This window comes from Camelina sativa, chromosome 8 (genome assembly GCF_000633955.1).
Source record: "Camelina sativa cultivar DH55 chromosome 8, Cs, whole genome shotgun sequence".
NCBI classification, from domain to species: domain Eukaryota; kingdom Viridiplantae; phylum Streptophyta; class Magnoliopsida; order Brassicales; family Brassicaceae; genus Camelina; species Camelina sativa.
Genome location: NC_025692.1, coordinates 26081481 through 26104116, shown reverse-complemented (window position 1 = coordinate 26104116; position 22636 = coordinate 26081481). Strand labels below are relative to the sequence as shown.

Here is a 22636-nt window from a genome sequence, read left to right as displayed (position 1 = left end):
TCTCGGCTTTCTCCTTCTCGACCTTCTCCTTCTCGGCCTTCTCCTCCTCTATAGCCTTCTCCTTCTCGGCCTTCTCCCTCTCGGCCTTCTCCTTCTCGGCATCCTCCTCCTCTATAGCCTCATTTGCACCAACTCCGTCACACTCATTTGCACCAAATTCCTCGCTTGGAAAAACTCCTTCTCCATTTCTTTCCCAGTTCACATATGTTTCCACCGATTTGATCCTAGCATCCATGTCATCAAATTTTTCGTTGATTTCCTTAAACCCCTTCTTCACCAGATCTTCTAGCTGAATCAAGCTAGCTCTTAGCTGAATCAAGCTACCTCCTACCATATCATTCTCCGAATTCGCATCATCCTTAGCCACATCATTCGGATCCACATCATCCGGATCCACATTCTCAATCACCGGATTAGCCTCAAATGATCGGGCGGCCACATCTAGGTTGTGAAGCTCTTCAAACCAAATTGACTTGTCCTTTTCAATTAAACGTTTGCTCCAACCATCAGCAACTGGATCATCCGCATCATCCCAGCCACCATCCTCATCTATGATCATGGCTAAAAGGCGTGCCTCCCGAGGAGTTGGAGTTAACATACTATCAATCTCCTGTCAAAATAAACAAACATAACATACTATCAATCTCCTATCAATCAATGTTACATAAATAATGAATCTGATAAGTAATTTACATAAATAATGAATATGAATAACTAACCTTAGTTGTACCAAGTTGGTCATATATTTCTTTCAAAGAAAAACCTTTCTTCTTACTTGCTTTAAACTTCATCTTGCACATCCGAGGACAGTTACGGTGTGCATGTGAATCAGAAACGTCTTCTCGGAAGGTGTTCTTTAGCACAGGAATTGCTTCAAACGCAAGAAGCTACACACAACACAAGAACATTCAATGTTTAGTTGGATCCAGTTATACTAAGTTGTACATTTTGAAAACTAGTAATTACCTCCAAAGGAATGATGAAACTAGGAAAGACCCACTGTGGACCCACAACTCCATCAAAGTGTCCCATCAAATGAAAGATGTCTTTCATGTTCTCATCAAATGCCATTCGACCCCAAGGGAATGTTCTACACAAATCAAGATCATCCACAGCTCTAAGAAAGAAAGGCTCCACAGAGGGTGCATTCTTTCCACCCTTTTTCTTCCCTATGATGACGCTAGATAAAAAATACAGTACGGCCATCTTCAAACGATCCTCTGAAGGTTTCTTCATCGAAAGTAGCTTCGCTTTGACATCTCCATATTGTATTATTTGTCCACCTTTAAATTGCTTCCGAGCAAAATTTAAACTGCCCAAACCATCCTTGAATTTTGGATACTGATGGCAATATAACCCAGAAATGATTGCCATTTCTCTGAGAGAATACCGGATGGGAGTCCCATTAACAATGAACCAGCATTCATTTTTCTTCTCCAAATGCGCTGTGCGAAGCAACAACATCCACATACCCATCAACTTATGATTCGAATCCTTAGGCATATGGAAGAAATGCTTGAACTGTGGGTGCCCTAAGAACCAATCCAACTCCTCTTCCTTAAGATGACCGCCTAATAAGTTTACCGCCTCTGAAATATAACACTTTCCAGACATCTTGAAAGGCTTCGTATACTGGGAGTAATCAAAGTACATACTCAAAGGTTGCATTACATCGGATTCATCCTCAGATTCCTGCAAGACACATATCTAGTTATACCAAGTTTTTCTAAGTTATACCTTTTCTAAGTTATACCAAGTTATACAGTTATACTTTTTAGAACGAATTCTTATACGGTTATACCAATATAGGGAGAGATACTTACCGATGAATCCTTATCATTTGACTTCTCAATTGAGTCCGTTTTATCGGAATCACGTTCTGATTCATCTCCACGAGTTGCTTCTTCTTCGAGATCTGCTGGGGGATTCGATTTTTCCACATAGCTTGGGTTCTTTGTACGAACCATTATGATTCTTCCACACATGCACACAAAAAACAACAACTGATTTCAACTTCAACTTCCACAAACCAAATTGAACATAATCTGATGAAACAAACGTTTTGAGGACTTTGTTTCATCAGAATTGAACATAATCTGATGAAACAAACGTTTGTTCCAAGCTTTTCCACAAACCAAATTGAACATAAAACAAACGCCCCAAAATCTGATGACTTTCAACGTTCTGAGGAATCAACACATGAAAAAAATCGACAAAACCCCAAAATTGAAAACCAAATTATCGAAAATCGAAACCCATATTACCCGATTTTGAAAAACAAATAACCCAAATTCGAAAAACCCCAACCTATTTCAACTTACCCAGAATCGAGTTATCCTTAGTTGCATTTGAGGGAGAAGAATAATTAACGGGAATAGAACGAGGGAGAGTGGAGTCGTGAATGAAGGAATTCGAAAAGTTGGGTAGTTAAAGGAGAGATCCGATTTCAACTGGATTGTCCGAATTTTGTGGGTTTGGGTGGGTATAAGGTGGTTGGATCTGTAAATAACAGAAATGATATAGGTTTATTTGTCTTTAACCACATTTTTGATTAAAAAAAAAAATAGTTTGTTATTTTTGCAGGGGATATGAAAATAAACTTTTGATTGTAACGGTATTCTAGATTTTGGTCCAAATGGTTTACTGTGTTTCGAGTGTGTTGAGAGAGGGACGACGTCTCCCGCTATTTATAGAAACTGCGAGTTAATAAAGACAAAATAATAAACAAGCGAAATTATTATTTTACCCTTATGGTTTCCCCCTCGTTTCTGACGATTTTACCCTTGCTGCTTTGCCTTCTCTTTATTTTTTAACCGTCCAGAAATATGTAATTGACTGTTTTACCCTTGTAGCTTGGTGACCACGTCCGTTCCTCGTAATTTCCTCGTTGGGTCGTCGTAATTTCCTCTGTTGTCTTTTTACATGAATTGGAGTCTGTATATGCTTTATTCCAGCTTTTTTTTTTTTGTATTTTACTTGAAGAACTTATATAATTCGTGACCTTTTTAATATAGACGAAAAGAAACATTTAACGATTTGTATTTTTTAGAAGTCCAAAGGAGATTTGTATTAGTGAATATTGAATCATAAAGATAAGTATCATCTCAGCTAAATTATGATTGATGATTTGATATATATATCTGACACATTCATAATATCCCTATTTAACTACACCACCATCACGTCAGCTTCTTACGGCAGTCAGATTCATCGGTTACGAGGTCTTGTTTTTTTTTTACTGATGTTAAAAGTTTTGGGATTAATGTTTGTCTTTTTCATTAATTTATACAACCCATGTCGTACGAATTAGCCTTTTTCTTTAGAGAGTTGTTTGTATTTGAATTATTATTTAAACAATTAGAATAGAAATAATTGTTATTACTGTATTATCTTTATGGATTTTAGTTTATTTGCATTGTGAGACTGCTTTATATTTACGCAAAGGACCGATTTGAAAATAAACAAACTGTTTGTTTGTTGTAACTATCTAAGTAATTTTGTGGGAAATTTTGTGGGAAATTTTAAGTAATTTTGTGGGAATTAAAAGTGTACGTAGAAGAACATGCTAATCCTTATTTATATTTGTCACCATTCTAAATTCTTATGTTATAAATGCATTTTTTTAGTTGGTGGAGTTTGACTAACGAGTAACGACTACGTACAACTTCTTTTAGCGTGTTTAAAATGGTAATGAAACAAAATTCAAAGATTATTGCTATTGATCCTGTTGCTTAGTAACATTTTGTGAGATGTGATTTATGAGATGTAACATCTATGGACATCATGAGTAATAATAATATAGAGTTGCACTGAGCTGTTAACCCATCTATGTATACATTTTTTTTTTTTTTTTTAAAGTCTTCGTTGCTTTTAGTTTTCAGACAAATGTAATTATAATCCTTAACAATGTACATCAATCTACATAAGTAGCTACCTAGTAGTTAGACAATTTGAAGAAACATTTTGTTGCTTTTAGAATAGTAACGAAAATATAGGGAGCGAATTATGTGAAAAGAAGAAGTTTCGAGGGACAATTTGCAAAAAAGACATGAAGGATCAAAATTGTGGTCACGTGTCCCTCACATGGTTTTGCCGACGGGAAAGGAAAAGTCGGAATTAATAATGTGAGAGATCTTCATCTTTGTTGTCTGTGCTGTGCGGTGTGGTGTCTCTCTTCTTTGCTTGCTTTGCTATCAGTTCAGTCACTCAAGAAAGATTCACATGAGTTTAGAAAGCAATCTATAAGATCCACCGAGAGAGAGAGAGAGAGAGTAGAAGAAGAGGAAAGGATTGATAAGATAAAGACCAATGGGAGGAGGTTATGTGTTGGGTTCGGCTAGATCGGGTCAGATGATAATGGTGGCTCTTGTTCTAATGGTTGGATCCTTTTACGCCGGCTCTATCTTCGGAAACAATTCACCTATTTACATCTCTCAACCTTCTTCTTCTTCTTCTTCTTCTTCTTCTTCTTCTTTCAATTCTTCTTCTTCTCCACCATCACAATTTGGTTCGCTCCCTCTCTCTCCCTATGTGTCTTTTTCAAAGTCTGTAGCTTTTCTCTGTAACATTGTTAAAGTTCCTTGCTTTGTTTGATTTTTAGTTTCTAGAGCTAGATTGATTGAAACCCCATTAAGTTTCTCTTCTAGATCGAACGTTATAGCTCTCAAGTTTCTTCTTTGTCTTTTTCAGTTTCTGCTGGATTAGGGCATGAATCGATAATGCAACAGTTTTGTGATTGCAGGTCCATCGAATTTTGCTAACAAAATTGAGCTTACGTACCGGAGAAGTCCTGTTTCGATCCCTGAGAATGGTGTGAATGTGTGCCCTTTGGAGTTTAATGAGTATATCCCTTGCCACAATGTCACTTATGTTCAACAGCTTCTCCCAAGCCTTAATGTTTCCAGAAGAGAAGAGCTTGAGAGACACTGCCCGCCACTTGAACAGCGTCTGTTTTGTCTTGTGCCTCCGCCAAAGGATTATAAGATACCAATACGTTGGCCTACCAGTAGGGATTATGTATGGAGAAGCAATGTGAATCATACTCATCTTGCTCAAGTGAAAGGCGGGCAAAACTGGGTTCATGAACAAGGTCAGTTATGGTGGTTCCCTGGTGGTGGTACTCATTTCAAACATGGAGCTCCAGAATACATCCAAAGGTCTATTTGAATTTACCTCCTTTTTTTTGGATTGCTTTGGAATTCTATGCAGAAGAAGCTTAGAACGGGTTTTGTACCTATGCCTAATGCACTTCTCTGAACTATTGTATGTAACTTCAGGTTAGGAAACATGACTACAAACGAAACAGGGGACTTACGTTCAGCTGGGGTTGAGCAAGTTCTTGATGTTGGATGTGGAGTTGCTAGCTTTGCAGCTTATCTTCTTCCTTTAGGTATACAGACAATGTCCTTTGCTCCTAAAGATGGTCATGAAAACCAAATTCAGTTTGCGTTGGAGAGAGGAATCGGTGCAATGATCTCTGCCATAGCCACCAAACAAATGCCATATCCCGCAGCCTCATTTGATATGGTTCATTGTTCAAGATGTCGTGTTGATTGGCATGAAAATGGTACGTCTCTTGTGATGTTCTTTCTGTAAGCACCTAATGACAATAATAATTTGTGATTGATTCTGCAGATGGTATCTTGATTAAAGAGGTTAATCGTCTTCTCCGACCCAATGGATACTTTATTTATTCAGCGCCACCTGCTTACAGAAAGGATAAAGATTTCCCTATGATTTGGGATAAGTTGGTCAATCTAACAACCGCAATGTGCTGGAAGCTCATTTCTCGAAAGGTACAGACAGCAATATGGGTGAAAGAAGATGACGAGGCTTGCCTTAGAAAGAACGCAGAGCTAGAGCTTATAACTATTTGTGATGAGGCAGATGTTTCAAAAGCTTCATGGAAAGTTCCTCTCAGAGACTGTGTGGACGTTAGTGAAAACGTACAACAGAAACCTTCTTCTTCAGCTGAACGTCTATCGACATATCCGACAAGTCTAAGCAAAATAGGTATATTTCTTCTATTCAGTTCATTGTGGAAACGACATTATGTTCCATCTGGTTTCTTTAATTCATTTGGAAAAACTTTCTTTCTCAAGGCATCAGCGAAGAGGAGTTTACATTGGACACAAACTTCTGGAGAGAACAAGTGAATCGTTACTGGGAGTTAATGAATGTCAACAAGACTGAAGTGCGAAATGTGATGGACACAAACGCATACATTGGTGGATTTGCTGCAGCTATGAACTCATATCCCGTTTGGGTTATGAACGTTGTACCTGCTACGATGAACGATACCTTATCCGGAATTTACCAGAGGGGCTTAACCGGTGCATATCATGATTGGTAAGCAAATATGATCACTTTCTCAAAATTTAATCTTTTCTCACTTAACTTCAGAACCAATAGTAAAACTTGTGTTGTAATGTATTGGTAGGTGTGAGCCATTCTCAACATATCCCCGAACATATGATCTGCTACACGCGGACCATCTCTTGTCTCATTATAAAATCCACGGTGATGGTTGTTTACTAGAGGACATCATGCTTGAGATGGACCGCATCATACGCCCTCAGGTAATTCCACGCGGACCATCTCTTGTCTCATTATAAAACCTATGTCTGTGACTGGAGAAGTAGTTTGTAATACTGATTTCGAGGGTTTGCAGGGATTCATCATTATAAAAGACGAGGAATCGATCATCTCAAGAGTGCGAGACCTGGCTCCAAAATACCTTTGGGAAGTTGAAACACATGAGCTTCAAGACAGATACAAGAAGACTGAAACTGTTCTGTTTTGCAGAAAGAAATTTTGGGCAATCGTTTGAAAGAAACATCTATTTGTGTAGATGCATAGAATTTTTTTTTTTGTACTTCTCTTTGGTTATTTCAAGAGAAAGAAATTACAGAATTACGTCGTATGTTGTTATGTAATGTTTGTTCATTGATTGACCGTAATAGAGATGTCTCCTTGTACATGTATTTGTTTCGCCACACTCTTCAAAATCTCATAACCAAAACACTAGTAGAGTTTTGACTCCTGAGTGTAGTTCTTCTTCTCCCTTCGATCATTCATATACAGGTTCACACCTACGCATACGCGCACACCTGTTTCTAATAAAACTCAAAGCTGAATATTACAGAAAATTTTAACTTTAAAAATTAAATTTACAATGGAGCTTGAGCTTTTATTTTAAAACAAAAATTGGAGCTTGTTCGAATTCTAATGTTGTCGATGTGGTAGTAAGTAACAAAGCTTTGTTTTTTTTTGTTTTGTCCCACATCGAACCATCTGCTAAAGCCGTAAGAAAAAAAAGCATAGAAGCTCCCAATTCTAGCTATTGAGTTTGTGTACCCACATCGAACCATCTGCGTAAAACTGTTGAGTTTGCTCTGTCTCTTTTTTTGTTTTTTTTTAATTCACCCAACTTGTGTTCTCTACTCTTCTTCTTCTATCGGAAAAGGGCTTCTGATCTAGTTTCTTCACTCCATATCTCTCGATTTCGCAAGGATCAAGTTAGTCTACAGTCTCTGTGCTGATTTCTTTTAATATCGTTGATTTTTTTTTTTTTTTTTTTTTTTTTTNGTTGATGGAGAAGCTGAAGGAGGCTTTGAGTTTTATCTGCTCATCTAGTTTCTTGAGGATGGCTTTGCTTTGGAACATTGCCCTCATTTTTTCTTACTTTCAATTGCTTAAAAATAGTCTCTTTGGCTCTAAATCAAGTTCCTCTTCTTCTTGCTCTACTCATTCACACAGGCCTGTTTGTGTTATCACTGGTGTAAGTTCTTTCTCTTTATTGCCTCGGGACTCTGTAATGTAGTCAACTCTCTCCCCCCTCACTATATCTGTTAATGTTGTTTGTTTCTGCTCTTGTGTTATTCGTTGCAGGCTACTTCGGGCCTTGGTAAGGCCACTGCGTTTAAGCTTTCCAAGAAAGGTTTCTACGTTGTTCTTGGTAATATGTGTGTGCACACACAAAAAAAAATACTTTTTTTTCTTTTGCTTAGCAGCTAGATATTTAGGAAAAAGAGTTCATTTGGATCTCTTGCTCTCAATCAATCTTAGAATAGATGTTTGTTGATATGAAACTAGCAGTTGAATCTTTTCTTGATTTTGCAGTTGGACGGTCCTCCCACTTATTATCAAAGGTTTTCTACTGTCCCTTTAATTTTTCTTATACCAATAGAATGTACCTCCCCCTTTCACCTTTTTGTTGATTCAAGAATCTTTGTGTTAACAGACCTTGAGTGAAATTAAGATGGAGAATGAGGATGCACAACTCAAAGCTTTTGAAGTTGACTTGTCGTCTTTTCAATCAGTTTCCAAGTTTAGGAACTCTCTAGAGCAATGGCTTTTAGAAGCTGATTTACATTCTTCGGTACAACTCTTGGTGAACAATGCTGGGATACTAGCAGCATCGAGCCGGCCAACCGTTGAAGGCTTTGACAGGTAAGGTTTTCACTATGGTTTCATAACTTTGAACTTTTAAAGGTTTAACACTTTCTGTCTCCAATATTTGTCAGGATGATTGCTACAAATTATGTCGGCGCTTTCTCTTTGACCAAACTTCTCTTACCGCTCCTGAGAAACTGCCCTGTGCCTTCACGAGTTGTGAATGTTACATCTTTTACACATCGTGCTGGTGAGTAGTTTCTCACATGTGATCTAATGGTTTCTATTTTACAATGAGAGCTAAAATAGTTATTGTCGTTTCCTGGTTTTTTTTTTTATCTTTATAGTTTTTGCTGGAAGGTTTGACATGGATTCTGTTACTGGAGTGAACTTTTCGAAATCAAAGCAGTATCCTTGTGCTAGGATCTATGAGTATTCTAAATGTAAGGAACCCCACTCATAATTACAAGCATGTGTTTTCTCTTGTACCAAAGTGATGCTGATATTGTTTCTGATCTTTTGTTAACTAGTATGCCTTCTACTCTTCTCGTATGAGCTGCATAGACAGCTTCACCTCATGGATGATTCTCATCACATCTCTGTTGCGTAAGCGTCCTATATACTCATTTCTCTTGACCTTATCGCTCACTTCTTGACTATGTACTGTTCATATTTGAAACAAGTAGTCTTAAGTTGAGCATATTTCTCTCTTAAAAACAATCAGACACTCTATTATTATTCTTCTTCTGTTAGTACGTTTTGGGGATTATGGCTTACTTATGTGGTTTCACTTTTCATTTTGTTTTATTGTAGAGCGGTAGATCCAGGAGCAGTAAAAACAAACATAATGCATGAGCTTCCTTCATATATACAAGTCATAGCGTTTTGGGGTCTCAAGATTCTTGGACTCATGCAGTCTTCAGAGGATGCAGCTGAATCTGTCATTGATGCTGCTTTAGCTCCACCTGTAAGATATGCTGGTTTTGGAATTTCTTCGTCTTATCTAACCCCTCAATCTTATGTGGTTGATGAGCTCTATTTTGATCTGTTTCTTGCAGGAAATATCAGGCAAATATTACTTTGGAGGAAACGGCAGGACCATTGAATCTTCAGCGCTTTCCCGTGACCCGAAACTGGCTAAGGAACTCTGGCACACATCATGTCTCATATTCAACGAATTGCAACAAACTTACACTGGATAATCAAAATCATCTATACATTTGTCTAAGTTTTGGCTAATGACGTAATCCTAGGATCCAAACTTCAAATTCTAGTTCAAATATCTTACTGTAATCAATAGATTTTTTGTCAATTTTTGAGCCACCAAATAAAAGTGTGGTTGGACCAACATGCTGCTTTCAATCCCATTGTGGTGATCACAAGTTGATAATTTTTGTTTTCATAAGTATGATTCCAAAATAAAATTAAATTAAACGAAGAAATGATAAATATATAAGTCTAAAAATTATAAAAATAGGTGTTGGTACTAGCTAGTTTCAGTCTTCTTTTTGTTTTCTTTGTAGATTCTCCAACAAGACAGGACAAGCAAAGAAGAAGCAAACAAGTGTGAAAGCATTTGTAAAGAACCTCAAAAAGGCGAGTGAAAGTCTCCTTTTCACATATAAAACACACATGGAAATGGAACCTTTTAGTTTTCGCAGTAGCCCCATCATGAAGGAAGGTATAAAGATTACAAAACGAATAAGCCGAAAGTAAGAGAAAAACTAAAGCAGAATATTTCATCTGACAATGAGCCACCATTATAATTAATAGCTTTAAGATCAGAGCCTTATATAAGGAGAAGCATCCTCACAAAAATGTTTACCCTTATCACTAACAAAACCAAGAATCATATTCCCAAATCACCATCCCATTTGGTGTGTTTCCACTTGCAAAGTGAGAGTGCCAACACAAACAGAGTAGCTTCTTCTGTTTTTGTACACAGTTAAGTGAAGATGCAGGACATGAGAGATCAAAATCCTCCACAAGGTCAGATTTTTTCATCCTTGTCCAATAATGAATCAGGCGTATTATGTAAGATTTTGTAGTACTTAAACATTTCTTGACAGGATATCCAGCTGCAGAACAAGTCTCTGAACAACCAGGTCAAGACAAAAAGAAGAAGAAATCACGGTTTTTCGAGACAAAGCAGAAAGGAGACAGAGGCTTCATTGAAGGATGGTAACGCTATAACTAGCTAACAAAAATCATCTTCTGTTGATAGCAACCAAAACTAGCTTAATAAACATTGTTTTTGTTTGTTTCTTTCTTCCTATGCAGTCTCTTTGCACTATGCTGCTGCTGGATTTGTGAAATGTGTTTCNCATCCTCACAAAAATGTTTACCCTTATCACTAACAAAACCAAGAATCATATTCCCAAATCACCATCCCATTTGGTGTGTTTCCACTTGCAAAGTGAGAGTGCCAACACAAACAGAGTAGCTTCTTCTGTTTTTGTACACAGTTAAGTGAAGATGCAGGACATGAGAGATCAAAATCCTCCACAAGGTCAGATTTTTTCATCCTTGTCCAATAATGAATCAGGCGTATTATGTAAGATTTTGTAGTACTTAAACATTTCTTGACAGGATATCCAGCTGCAGAACAAGTCTCTGAACAACCAGGTCAAGACAAAAAGAAGAAGAAATCACGGTTTTTCGAGACAAAGCAGAAAGGAGACAGAGGCTTCATTGAAGGATGGTAACGCTATAACTAGCTAACAAAAATCATCTTCTGTTGATAGCAACCAAAACTAGCTTAATAAACATTGTTTTTGTTTGTTTCTTTCTTCCTATGCAGTCTCTTTGCACTATGCTGCTGCTGGATTTGTGAAATGTGTTTCTAAGGAAATGAAGGAACACTACAGTGTGTGAAGCTTCTCCCCACTTCTGTATCTAAAGAATGGCTTTTATTATCTAATATATTACCTGAGAGAGAGACTTTCTAGACTATCTGTGTGGTGTGTGTGTTTATTGAAAGAAGGTTCTTGTACTAGTATGTAAAGGATCATCGTATCTTCTGAGTTGGTATAAGATCATCATATTTTATGGGTCTCACAAGTTTTAGAGTTGGCCACAGAAGTCCATAACAAAGATCCAATATCATAAATTATACAATCAAATCAAGTGCTTCTTAAATATTTATAACTAAAACAAAAATTCTCTACAATTGAGAATAATAATAGTAGTATACACCCCACTCAAAAATTGTCTTCCAAATCGTAATAATAATATCTCTATGTACACTAACCATGTAATTAAAACCTGCAAGTAGATGCAAAGGTCAAAAGCATGATGATGAAGCTCCAAATCTAACAACACCTATTTGTTACCGAGGTTTTTGTAAATGAAGCCTTCAGATATAGTCCCCAATCTCTCGTAATCTCCTACAAGAAAAAACACTTGTGGTTACTTACTATTCACTCTTTTATTTTCCTGCAAAACTTACTGGTGTCTCTAGTTCCTGAATGAGTTAGCTCTTTGCATAATAGCTGAGATAAGCCAAAAACTCTCAATGAAATCTATCGAACTAAAAGAAGAGGGACATCAAGTACAACATAAATCTGTTTCCTTCTGTAGTAACAAAGCTTCTCACCTTGATGTTCTACCCTTTCGCTAGAGTCCAGGAAGTTTTCAGCATCAGCCAATAGGAATGGTGATCCATCATAGCTCTCCAGAATCTCTGGTTTTAGCAAATCACAGTAAAAATTAACGATAAGTCCTGTTGTGCGAGTTTGTGCACAAATGTCTGCTTGATACTGTGTGCTATAAAAAAGGGAGAGCATGTATATGAAAATGAGACCTGAGCTCTGGGAAAAATCAGCTGTCAGATCAGAGAGGCTGAAGTTCCGAGGAATTTGACGTAGGGACCCAAATGGAGAAGCGTCTGCATCAACAAGTGGATCATTGAGGGATTGACTGCTGGACTCGTTGCTGAAAGATGCAATGGAGGCATCTACAACTGTGGACTGTGCTTCACCACCATACATGTACGGAGCACAGTTTGAATATGCAGTCTCAGATTTAATCACTCCTTGCATCAAAGGCATATTTGTGGCCGGCGAGCAGAGCAAGTTTTGTGGAGGATCAACTCTTCTAGAATTGGTTGAAATGTCCACATAAGAAGGCAGATTTGTGTTAATAGCTGAGACTCTATTGAGGTATGCACTTGACAGATTAGGAAAGGACTGATCTGAATCCTTGCGTTCAAAGCATAATTGTTGCTGATTCACTGTTGGAAAAAAACTACATTAGTTGCAACACGAAAACAAAATTCACAACTCCTTACTTCCTTAAATATATAGTTCAAAACAAATCTTACTTAATGGAACATGAGAACCATTTCCGTGTTGGTTGGAAACCCCTCTGGTTGGATGAATCTGACGCATGTGGTTTGCCTGCTGCTCAAGCAGCTCGTTATATTCCATAATCTGGTCCTTTACCTTGAGTCTCAGATAATATGCCCTGAAAAATTCTCGGTTCTCTTCTTCAAGCTTCTGCCAAACTGTCAACTCAGAGAATGAAAAAAATGCTACCATAATTATCTTATTTAAAAAAAAAAAAAAACCATCACTCGAAGTGAGAGATCAAGAAATCAGAACCAACATTGAAGAAAGAGGTCCAACTAGACTAGGTCGGTAGAAAAAAAAAAGTGTAAAACAAAGCCCGAGAAGAGAAGAGTAGAGGTGGTTACCAAGTTGAGTAAAACCAGGTTCGATCTTATCCTTCTCTAGTAGAAAGTCAACAACTTCTTTCTGGTTCATGTAACGCTTGAGGCATCCTTCAATAAGATTCTGAACCTGCAAAAAGAAACAACAGACCAGAAACGAAAATTACGTCACAATGCAAATGAGTATTAAAAACTTCCTAGTCGAAAAAAAAAAAAAGTAAAAGAAATCAAACCAATTGTATATCTTCACGAGACACCCTTCTCACAGTTAAACTAGACATGGCTGAAAAATATTAGTACAAGGAAACCGATCTGATCTTGTTTCTGTCAGAAAGAAGAAGAATCCCAATCAATCTCTGTCAGAATATTAACAACTCTAGTCTGATAACAGAAACATGTAATTTAATTAACTTAGCTGAGAAAAAAACACACAATTGAAACTTTTAATCTAAGTATCAATATTTTACTAATCAATCCCTGAATAAGGGAATGGAGCATCATCATCAATCCCTGAATAAGGGAATGGAGCATCATCATCATCATCATCCCCCATTATTAGACTTAGACCCCCAAAAAAAAAAAAAGTACGAAAAAGAAAACATGAAAGAGCTTAATCGATCAGATCGAAAACTAGAGAAGTTATAGCAGGACGAAATCATATAAAAGCCAGAAAATTTGTTAATTGATATGAAAACAACCAACCGACAGATTAAAAGGGTCATTCATAGTAGTAAGAGACTAGAGAGAGAGAGAGAGAGAGTAGAAGCGATCATCAGAGAAAGAAAACCCCTTACCGGAACCCGAAGGCAAATCCGACGACCAGACCAGACCAGACCAGACCTAACTCACTTCCTTTTGTTTTTTTTTTTTTTTTTTTTTTTTTTTTTTTGGAATTTTANCTAAAGAGTATCTGCCACGTGGATAAAGTGAGGTCCCTGGTTCGAATTTACAAGCTTCTAGCCTTCTACTACTTCAATTCATTAACGCCATATATATTCACTTCCATTGAAGAACATAAAATTTTATCAGCTTTTTTTTTTCTTTATAAAATAATTTTACAAAAAGGTTAAGGAAAATAACTATATTTGCTAAAAAAAAATATACTCCCTCTATATCAGAAAGAATAATCTTTTAAAATTTTCACATAGATAAGAAAACAATTAATGTTTAATCATAAATATATTTTTATATATAATAAACATATTTCTCATAACTATTAACTAATAGTATCTCATTAAAAATTTTCAATCCTCAATTAATGAATCTTGAAACCTACAATTTCATTGCATTAATTAATAAAAAATACAGAAAATCAAACTTTTTTGATACACGATAAATTACTAAAACATCATCTATTCTAAGAGAGATGGAGTAGTAGCTTAGGATAGTGGACCCTTGATAAAAGCTACATCATTACCAACAACTAAATTTGGTCATTATAATTTAAACAGTGTAATTGTTTTGTTTTTTTAAAAAACTACCGTGTAATTGTTAATATACTAAATTCTTAACAAAATTTTTTTTTGACTGGAGGAAAAAGAAAAAACCTACAGATCTGTAAATCTCTCATAAAGATAATCCAATTTTTCATATCTATCAGCTGTCTATCACTCTTTTTATGAATAAATTTTGGATTTTGTTGTTGTTTTTAATCTTCAAGTTGAAGGGATGGAATAGAAGTGGCAAATGACTTTTTCAATCGAATTTCATAGATATACCACAAGAGAGATTACAAAGGCTGACAAAGATATCAATAATCTTTCCAGAGAATTAAGCCGGCAAGTACAAACACACTCCTAGAGACTAATACCAAATAAAGTGAAACAAAGGAGAAAAAACCCGAACATGCGAAATACACTATTCTAAATGCTAAATCATAATGTACTTTTAAAAAATATGAATTTCAAATCTCAAAATTAACTTTTGGTGTCAAACAATTCAAACACATGCAAATCGTTTTATGGTGTTTCACCATCATGTTTTGATGATGTAAAATCCCTGTATATTGAGAGATCCGAAAGACATTGTTTTAGTTGTTCAAATAAAAATTAAAAATTTATTGTTGCAACCTAGACTAGAATTTGCATATCAAATTATTGCGAATTCAAATTATCAAATCCAATTAACTTCTCAACCACTTGGTCATATCAAATTATTGCGAATTAGTGAGTTGAACCCTTTTTCATTTTTTTTCTTTTTTCTTGACCCTTTTTTCCTTTCTTCGCCGAAAAAATTTTAGTTTTCATTTTAGATTATGTTTCTTTTTCTTTGCGTTGTTCTTGTTCAAACCCTAGCTTCCATCTTGACGGAGGTTGTTTTGTGTTCCAGCAGTAGAACTCGACATTGTTGTAATCAACATTAAAGAAAAAAGAAAATTAAAATCAATCAATTAAAGACAAATCGGGGAGAAAAAAAATATTTCTTGCGTTCTTCTTCTTCTTTAGTTCAATTTGACTAATCTAATTAAGAAATTTTATACAAAAGAGAGAATGAAGAAGAAAGATGAAGAAGAAGAAGATCACTAATTAAAAGACTAGATACGAAAGAGGGTTTCGTAGCCTTTTCTTTACTGAATTACGCAGAGATTAGTTGGTCTTAATCTTAGGCCTAGGCGTTCGGGTTCAGTCGGATTTTGAGGTATAGGATCTGTTTGGATAATTCTAGACTCCGGGATCGGGTCGGATCTGGGTCGAGTATTTTGGGTTCGGATTCAAATTATCCAAAATTCTCAAAATTCAAAATTTTAGTATCCAAATTTGTCTAAATTATTCAAAAATACCCAATCTATCTAAACCCCAGCTTCCACCTTGACAGAGGTTGTTTTGAGTTCAAGCCCTAGCTTCCATCTTGATGGAGGTTGTTTTGTGTTCCAGCAGTAGAACCCGACATTGTTGTAATCAAAATTAAAGAAAAAGGGAAATTGAAATCGATCAATTAAAGACAAATTGGGGAGCAAAAGAATATTTTTTGCATTCTTCTTCTTCTTTAGTTCAATTTGACGTATCTAATTAAGAAACTTTATAGGAAAGAGAGAACGAAGAAGAAAGATGAAGAAGAAGAAGATCACTAATTAAAAGACTAGACACAAGAGAGGGTATTTAACTTTAATTCATTAAATCACACTGAGATTAGTTGGTCTCAGTCTCTCCAAGTTCGAGCCTACCTTGTAACTAGGCCTGAGCCGGCGTTTAGGTTTTGATCGGGTATTTCAGATTTTCGGACTTTCGGGTTTAGAGGTATAGGATCCGTTCGAGTATTTCTAAACTTCAGTTTGGGTCGGATTAGACTCGGATATTTCAGATTTGGATTTGGATTCGGATTCAAAATTTTAGAATTTCTAGACATTGTGAATTCCACGTCAATAAACTTGACAGTAAATTAACACCGTGTAACGATTACACATCTTTGTATCATTTGGCACAAAAAGTTAATTTCGGGTTTAAAATTCAAATTTTTGTACATATATGATATAGCAAACATATAAATTCAATGTATAAATTCTGAAGAGAAGTAAAGACAAATTTTTGATGACATATGGGATGTGGCTTAGTCCCATACAGAGAGTTACTTAATTTTTTATCTTAAATTTTGAATGTTATTTCCTTCCTTTAACTGTAAATTTACATATTTTCCCGGTTTTTGAAAATACTGCGTTTTTTTTGGTAAATTAAAGAAAAAATCCTACAACAAAATTAATAACTCTTCTTGGGACTTTTAAGTCCTAAATCCTCAGGAGATCTAAGGATATTAAGTTCTGAATTCGAATACTAAAGTCCTGCTTCGTAAGAACAAAACTCTAAAGTTTCACAAAGAAAGACATAGGCTACGTATTTAGCATGACAAAATCACAATTTGGTCCTATAAGGATCTCTTCTAAAAAGATCCTACGACACAGAAATTTCAAGGGGAAACAAGTTCTTGAATCACTAGGAATCAAGAACACGGTAAAAGCGATTTACCTGTAATGACGAGAAACTCCGCAGTTGTTAAGATTATCCAACAAGGCCCTTCATCCCGCTAAGAAATCGTCATATTGGTCATCATCGCTATCGATATGATGAGAAGCAGAAGAATTAGCAAGAAATCTCATGCGTTTGATGAGGAAAACATTGTAGTAGTAATTGACGAGATCCTTCTCACTCTTTCTTGGGAATGCATTGTAAGCAAACTCCCAAAACCCATCACTACTTGACAAAGGATTCTTTTTCAAAAGAGCATCAAACCTTTGCTCTTCTTTGGCCGTCCACGAGCCAGCTTCTTCACCCATTTCATCAAACTTCCACGTATCAAAAGCACGGTTAATCTCCTTTTTCAAAAGCTCTCGAGCTTCTTTAGTGTGTCGTTTTATGCAACTGATCGACCTCGGATTAGTACAAGAACAAGAGTCGGGTCTCCCTTCGCCGACTTTTTTGTAGTGAACTGTCTTCTTTAGGCTGTATGTGGGCCAAACACCAGTTCCAAGCCATCTTAGAGTATCGGAATCACCGGGGCTACCATAAAACTTGCCCTTCTTGGTAGGGGCAACCCAAACTGGAATTTCAGCTTGAAACCTCGGACCAATCGGGATAACTGGTCTTGTTTTGATGGATCCGTGGGTTACATCTTTTTGAGTCTTTTTGGTAACACCTTTAGGGTTTGGTGGGTTTGAACCACCAGCAGATTGTCGTGAAGAAACACAGAGATGTGAGGATTGAAACCCCGGACCAATCGGGGTAACTGGTCTTGTTTTGTTGGACCCGTGGCTTACATCTTTGGGAGTATTTTTGCTAAGATATTTAGGGTTTGGTGGGTTTGAATCACCAGCAGCAGATCGTCGTGAAGAAACACAGAGATGTGAGGATTGGACAGGGACAACTGGTCTTGTTTTGTTGGACCCGTGGGTTACATCTTTGGGGGTCTTTTTGCTAACATCTTTAGGGTTTGGTGGGTTTGAATCACCAGCAGATTGTCGTGAGGAAACACGGACATGTGAGGCTTGGACAGGGATAACTGGTCTTATTTTGTTGGACTCGTGGGTTACATCTTTGGGAGTCTTTTTGCTAACATCTTTAGGGTTTGGTGGGTTTGAATCATCAGCAGGTTGTCGTGAAGAAACAGGCAGATGTGAGGATTGGACAGGGATAACTGGTCTTATTTTGTTGGACCCGTGGGTTACATCTTTGGGAGTCTTTTTGCTAACATCTTTAGGGTTTGGTGGGTTTGAATCATCAGCAGGTTGTCGTGAAGAAACAGGCAGATGTGAGGATTGGACAGAAGACTTTCGTTTTTTGCTTCTCTTCTCAAAATTTGAAAAGCTACTATCCTCTGAAGAATCTCCAGGAGCTGTAGAGACTGCATCATCACTCCAAAGCTGTTCCCGTGTCCTTTTATTCTGGCAAGAGATAGAGATACCCGTCAGAGCCACCGAGACAATGTGGTTCGACTGGTAAAGAGAGGATTCTTTCGCATTGGTATGCTCATAAGGAGTTACCAATTTTTTTCTTTACCAAATTTATCGGACACTCTAGCGAGCTGCCCCAACTCGACTTAAATAAAGTGAACAAAATCCAACAGTATGGCTTTTATCAAGCATCCATACTCTTGGAGACATAATAGTACTGCCTTACTGCCCAGATATAAACTGGAACTAAAAGTTAAAGAATGCATTACCTTAAAACACCTGTCAGAGCCGTGATCTGCAGCACCAACAGAAGAATCTCCTCTGCCTATAATAATCTCTGGAGGCATTGGAAAAAGTTTTAATTAAAACTATCGTGTTTTCGTTTTCACTCTAAATGTACGAGATCAAATCTCTAGCCACTATATTATGAGTAACTGTAACGCTTTATTCATAGATTATTTATGGCCATCGTGTATTTAGTTAGTGTTCGCCATAGGGAAATACTCGTGGTGGTGACTAGGCTCCAAGAGGAGTTTCCTACAAGCCCACCACAAGTAAAGCACTGGCCAGTAGACCTAGTGATCAGATGGCTCAAGAATATTGTTTACACCTAAGGGGAATATCAGCAGACTATCTGATGTAACAGCATAGTCAAACGTTTCTCCTACCACACGGCTAACCCATGTAGTTTTTTCTATTATGCTATATGTACCAAACATGAATCAAATAGAGCTCCTTATATGACTTACTATCATAAGACATACCCGATGTTTCAGAAGAACAGTTGGTCAGTTTCTCACGAACGGGCTGAATGGTGTACACCGTTGAAACACTTTCTGATCTATACAAATCCCTTGCCCTCGTGACAGCCAAATCAGTCTAGAGAGAGAAAGAGTAGTCAGGTATAATTTTATGATCACTTAATTGAAAGTAAGAAAGCAACAAGTAGAAGAAAAAAAAAAAACAGTGGATGTCTTTCAATGCATTGTGTAAATGAAGATTCAGCAGTATCAATAGGAATAGCAACAACATACCTTGTAAGCGTTAAAGGATTTGGAGATAATACTCTCAAATACATCTGGATGCAATTCAAAATACTCCGTTAAGTACTCCTGGACTGATTGGTCAACAATTTCCCTGACATATGGATTTCCTAATCTCGTCTTGCAGATATTAGGAGACAAAATATTAGTATGAACAATTAATAGAAGAAAGTGGAAAAGTATCACTGCTTGCTACACAGATATCATTGAACTAACAAACGCTATGATCTTGTGTACCTGTGTTTGACCTTCAAACTCAGGTCTTGGAACAATGACTGAGACAATGCAAGTTAGTCCTTCAATAACATGCTCCTCGCTCAAGATAACGTCCTTGTCCTGAACAAAATCAACAACAATAGATCTCACCACCAGTTGTACAAAACATCAGAAATGCCTTCATGACACTGATACAGTGATGTTGACTAGTCATATACCTCAACAAGCTTCGACTTGTTCAAAAGGCTGTTAAAGGTTCTTGTTATTGACGCTTTCACACCATCAATATGTGTTCCACCATCGATGGTGCGGATGCTATTGGCATATCCCAACATTATGGCTGAATACCCATCTACGCACCTAGTACAACAACAAGACAATAAAAACTGGGATCAGATCAATAGGATCTTGTTCAAAAGTAACTACACAACATCAGCATAGACAATAGTACAAAAAGGAACATACCATTGAAATGAAATGTCCACGGTGGTACCATTGACCTCTTTTCTGAAGCCCATCACATCGTGAAGCGGTGTCTGAAAAGGAGGGGTGCAGTCAGTTAGTATTTCTTTCAAAAATAACAGAATTTAAAAGTTATGTGAGGCAAACTCTCACCTTATCAGAATTAATCCAAGTAATGAATTCACTTAAGCTATCAGCATATATACATTCTTTATTGGGATCGTTATCCTCCATTTCAAGAGAAACCATAACCTGCACACACTATAAAGTATAAAGCACTTAGGAAAAAAAGGCAATCTTTGTCCCATTCCAAAAAGACTAGGTTTTTGCTGAACCTACCAGTTTAATACTTTGGAGTGATACCCTTTTTACAGCTCCACAGTACATTGCTGAAATCTACGAAACAGATGTTTGTTCCTGGCAGCAAGAAGCAGTAGAATTGAGTTGAGACATGAACACAGAACAAAACCACCCACAATCTATTACAAACCATTTCTATTTTAACTAACACTGGGGACAAAAACAAAATGCAATGCAAGAACAAACCCTAAAAACCAATTCTAGTTTCAAGAAACAAAGTCCAACAAACCCGTGACAAATTGAATCACATAATTCATAGTTCATCCAATTCGATTAAGACGAAAGGGAAACTATACAATCAAAAACTTATAGAAGCAATTGTAATGTTTCAAAGAGAAACCAAAGTAATTGGGATCAAATCGATTTCTAACAAAGAACAACAACAGAACCAGAGAGAGAGATTTAGACGAAACTAATAATAGAGGGGGGGGGGGGGGGGAANGGGGAACAAAAATTACATGAAACCAAGAGATGTCATCCTCATCTTCAACTTAATCGAATCCGATGTTTACGCAATAAAATCTCGAAATCGATAGTAGAGATAAAGATATAATTTTTAGTATACAAAAAAAAAAAAAAAGCTTACTCAAAAAGAAATCAGGAGAGAGAGCATTTCCCAGAAAACAAAATAGAATGGAAACAGTCAGTTATTTATACGGAGAAGAAACATCGAATAAAACCCCATAAACGCCGAAACGATAAACCAAAAAAAAAAAAAAAAACTTTACAATTCAAAAAAAATTAGATTCAAAACAATTAGTTTCTTCTAGTAGTAAAGTTGTTTGATTTGAGAGGAGGAATATTCATCATATAACAATTTCAACTTTTTAGTCAAGCGTTACAACTCTTCAGTCTCTAAATTTGTATATATATAAAGAAATATTTTGAATGATTAAAATTCCGTGAATTTATTAGAGAATATCCTATATGTTTATCTAATTTAGAAAGGGAAAAAAAAGATTTATCAATAATTAAATATTTCTATAAAATGTTAAAGTATTTAATGCTTAATTGTCAACAAAAAATGTGATATTAACTAAACAACAAAAGTAAAAAAAATCAACAACTTTTTCCTACTTATGGAAGAAGAAAGAATAATTGAAAAAGGAAAAACATATCAAAAATAATAGGAAAATAATCCTAAAAGATATTCTCAAAATTCAGAAAATCAAGCGATAACTATGTCAAAAATTTGAAGAACTCAGACTTGAAGGAATGAGTGTTCTAAGAATGGTGACATTGTGATGAAAATTAAAGAGTTATGTCATAGATGAAAAAGTCTGAGTTTTATCAACTGTGACATCGTACCGAAAATTAAAGAGTTATGAGATGTGAAAGTCAAAAATCCATGATGATGTAGAGAATCAAAAAATTATATGAACGATGATCCGATCGATCGTACCAGATATTAAAGAGTGATGTTATAGATGTGAAAGTCAAAAAAAACAGAGAATAAAAGAATTATATAAACGACGATCTGATCTACCTATAGCCAATTTCTACTACGCGGGAAAAGATGACAAGAAGAGATGGTGCTATAACCACTCAACTAAAGACACTTTCCGACATGGTGATGACATATAGATGTTAGTCAGATTTTTTAAAAGTTGACATACCTTATGATCTTGTAGTAGAATCAAGAATTATCTCATGGGGTCTAGAGTCTATGCTTTGATAGCTAGGATTGGGAAATACATGGAACATATTTATAGTGAAAATTGAATATGTTAAAAGTTAAAAGTTAAAACCCTAGATACACTTATGTTAAAACTAGGGAAAATGTCATGAAAACCCACTTTGAGTGTGAGTTCTGTCACAAAAACCCACTTTCCACTCATGGTATACTTTCCCAAGTTTTTTGCTTATGTGTCCACTTTCCTTTTACATTTTTGCCCTTACTAACAACTTATCTCTCTTTCTCTCCTTCTTTTATCTCTTTTTCTCTTCTTTTTTGTTGTTAACACTTTAACAAAGTAAAATATATTTATTTGTTATCATAAAACAAATTTTCTATTGATTTATATAAAATATGTTATGATTATATATTTTCTACATTTCAAGATACATATTGCTATATTTTTTATGAATTTTTAGATTATACAGTATCCATCA

The 22636-nt window shown here is 36.1% G+C and overlaps 6 protein-coding genes and 1 long non-coding RNA gene across 13 annotated transcripts; 4 read left to right on the top strand and 3 right to left on the bottom strand.

Annotated features, from left to right (window-relative positions):
- Positions 537-1018, bottom strand: LOC104708717. Its single transcript, XR_754820.1, has 3 exons — positions 967-1018; positions 720-887; positions 537-610 (listed from the first exon to the last, which is right to left on the bottom strand). It is a non-coding gene; the product is annotated as an uncharacterized LOC104708717 (long non-coding RNA).
- LOC109124414 (probable methyltransferase PMT7) lies at positions 4120-6981 on the top strand. The gene is made up of 7 exons (XM_010425335.1): positions 4120-4507; positions 4742-5156; positions 5277-5566; positions 5635-6012; positions 6102-6348; positions 6440-6578; positions 6671-6981. The coding sequence occupies exons 1-7, from the start codon at positions 4309-4311 to the stop codon at positions 6827-6829; spliced, it is 1827 nt and encodes a 608-aa protein (XP_010423637.1). The 5' UTR covers positions 4120-4308; the 3' UTR covers positions 6830-6981.
- LOC104708715 (short-chain dehydrogenase TIC 32, chloroplastic) lies at positions 7592-9759 on the top strand. The gene is made up of 9 exons (XM_010425334.2): positions 7592-7780; positions 7891-7957; positions 8122-8150; positions 8243-8451; positions 8526-8644; positions 8742-8837; positions 8925-9000; positions 9208-9361; positions 9453-9759. The coding sequence occupies exons 1-9, from the start codon at positions 7592-7594 to the stop codon at positions 9594-9596; spliced, it is 1083 nt and encodes a 360-aa protein (XP_010423636.1). The 3' UTR covers positions 9597-9759.
- Positions 10211-10579, top strand: LOC104708713. Its single transcript, XM_010425332.2, has 2 exons — positions 10211-10383; positions 10464-10579. The coding sequence occupies exons 1-2, from the start codon at positions 10350-10352 to the stop codon at positions 10577-10579; spliced, it is 150 nt and encodes a 49-aa protein (XP_010423634.1). The 5' UTR covers positions 10211-10349.
- LOC109124703 (cysteine-rich and transmembrane domain-containing protein B-like) lies at positions 10732-11448 on the top strand. Its single transcript, XM_019228985.1, has 3 exons — positions 10732-10903; positions 10984-11095; positions 11195-11448. The coding sequence occupies exons 1-3, from the start codon at positions 10870-10872 to the stop codon at positions 11238-11240; spliced, it is 192 nt and encodes a 63-aa protein (XP_019084530.1). The 5' UTR covers positions 10732-10869; the 3' UTR covers positions 11241-11448.
- LOC104708711 lies at positions 11488-13943 on the bottom strand. 2 transcript variants are annotated; one of them, XM_010425324.2, is made up of 7 exons: positions 13858-13943; positions 13297-13387; positions 13088-13193; positions 12716-12898; positions 12197-12625; positions 11990-12076; positions 11488-11780 (listed from the first exon to the last, which is right to left on the bottom strand). In XM_010425324.2, exons 2-7 carry the CDS (start codon positions 13342-13344, stop codon positions 11716-11718), a joined length of 918 nt encoding a protein of 305 aa, XP_010423626.1. In that variant the 5' UTR covers positions 13345-13387; positions 13858-13943; the 3' UTR covers positions 11488-11715. The 2 variants fall into 2 exon arrangements, with proteins under 2 accessions (XP_010423626.1, XP_010423628.1); XM_010425326.2 differs by lacking the exon at positions 13297-13387 and having other exon boundaries at positions 13858-13936.
- On the bottom strand, positions 16756-21253 carry LOC104708712. 6 transcript variants are annotated; one of them, XM_010425331.2, is made up of 11 exons: positions 20983-21253; positions 20504-20581; positions 20318-20425; positions 20168-20238; positions 19921-20062; positions 19724-19822; positions 19478-19606; positions 19208-19322; positions 18713-18780; positions 18302-18434; positions 16756-18166 (listed from the first exon to the last, which is right to left on the bottom strand). In XM_010425331.2, the coding sequence occupies exons 2-11, from the start codon at positions 20549-20551 to the stop codon at positions 17073-17075; spliced, it is 2007 nt and encodes a 668-aa protein (XP_010423633.1). In that variant the 5' UTR covers positions 20552-20581; positions 20983-21253; the 3' UTR covers positions 16756-17072. The 6 variants fall into 6 exon arrangements, with proteins under 6 accessions (XP_010423633.1, XP_010423629.1, XP_010423631.1 ...); XM_010425327.2 differs by having other exon boundaries at positions 16756-18434; positions 20983-21251; XM_010425329.2 differs by having other exon boundaries at positions 16756-18434; positions 20318-20416; positions 20983-21251.

What these genes read in the sequence shown, in the direction of transcription:
- LOC104708715 (XM_010425334.2), top strand. Translation starts at nt 7,592, where the DNA reads ATGGAGAAGCTGAAGGAGGCTTTGAGTTTTATCTGCTCATCTAGTTTC. An exon ending in CTGTTTGTGTTATCACTGGT is followed by an intron (nt 7,781 to 7,890) that starts GTAAGTTCTTTC and finishes TATTCGTTGCAG; the next exon opens with GCTACTTCGGGCCTTGGTAA. An exon ending in AGGTTTCTACGTTGTTCTTG is followed by an intron (nt 7,958 to 8,121) that starts GTAATATGTGTG and finishes TTGATTTTGCAG; the next exon opens with TTGGACGGTCCTCCCACTTA.
- LOC104708711 (XM_010425324.2), bottom strand. Translation starts at nt 13,344, where the DNA reads ATGTCTAGTTTAACTGTGAGAAGGGTGTCTCGTGAAGATATACAATTG. An exon ending in CTCGTGAAGATATACAATTG is followed by an intron (nt 13,194 to 13,296) that starts GTTTGATTTCTT and finishes TTCTTTTTGCAG; the next exon opens with GTTCAGAATCTTATTGAAGG. An exon ending in TGGTTCTCATGTTCCATTAA is followed by an intron (nt 12,626 to 12,715) that starts GTAAGATTTGTT and finishes TTTTTCCAACAG; the next exon opens with TGAATCAGCAACAATTATGC.
- LOC104708712 (XM_010425327.2), bottom strand. Translation starts at nt 20,551, where the DNA reads ATGTACTGTGGAGCTGTAAAAAGGGTATCACTCCAAAGTATTAAACTG. An exon ending in CTTGGATTAATTCTGATAAG is followed by an intron (nt 20,239 to 20,317) that starts GTGAGAGTTTGC and finishes CCTCCTTTTCAG; the next exon opens with ACACCGCTTCACGATGTGAT. An exon ending in GTGGACATTTCATTTCAATG is followed by an intron (nt 20,063 to 20,167) that starts GTATGTTCCTTT and finishes TTGTTGTACTAG; the next exon opens with GTGCGTAGATGGGTATTCAG.
- LOC109124703 (XM_019228985.1), top strand. Translation starts at nt 10,870, where the DNA reads ATGCAGGACATGAGAGATCAAAATCCTCCACAAG. An exon ending in AGATCAAAATCCTCCACAAG is followed by an intron (nt 10,904 to 10,983) that starts GTCAGATTTTTT and finishes ATTTCTTGACAG; the next exon opens with GATATCCAGCTGCAGAACAA. An exon ending in AGAGGCTTCATTGAAGGATG is followed by an intron (nt 11,096 to 11,194) that starts GTAACGCTATAA and finishes CTTCCTATGCAG; the next exon opens with TCTCTTTGCACTATGCTGCT.
- LOC109124414 (XM_010425335.1), top strand. Translation starts at nt 4,309, where the DNA reads ATGGGAGGAGGTTATGTGTTGGGTTCGGCTAGATCGGGTCAGATGATA. An exon ending in TTCTCCACCATCACAATTTG is followed by an intron (nt 4,508 to 4,741) that starts GTTCGCTCCCTC and finishes TTGTGATTGCAG; the next exon opens with GTCCATCGAATTTTGCTAAC. An exon ending in TGTTGATTGGCATGAAAATG is followed by an intron (nt 5,567 to 5,634) that starts GTACGTCTCTTG and finishes TTGATTCTGCAG; the next exon opens with ATGGTATCTTGATTAAAGAG.
- LOC104708713 (XM_010425332.2), top strand. Translation starts at nt 10,350, where the DNA reads ATGCAGGACATGAGAGATCAAAATCCTCCACAAG. An exon ending in AGATCAAAATCCTCCACAAG is followed by an intron (nt 10,384 to 10,463) that starts GTCAGATTTTTT and finishes ATTTCTTGACAG; the next exon opens with GATATCCAGCTGCAGAACAA.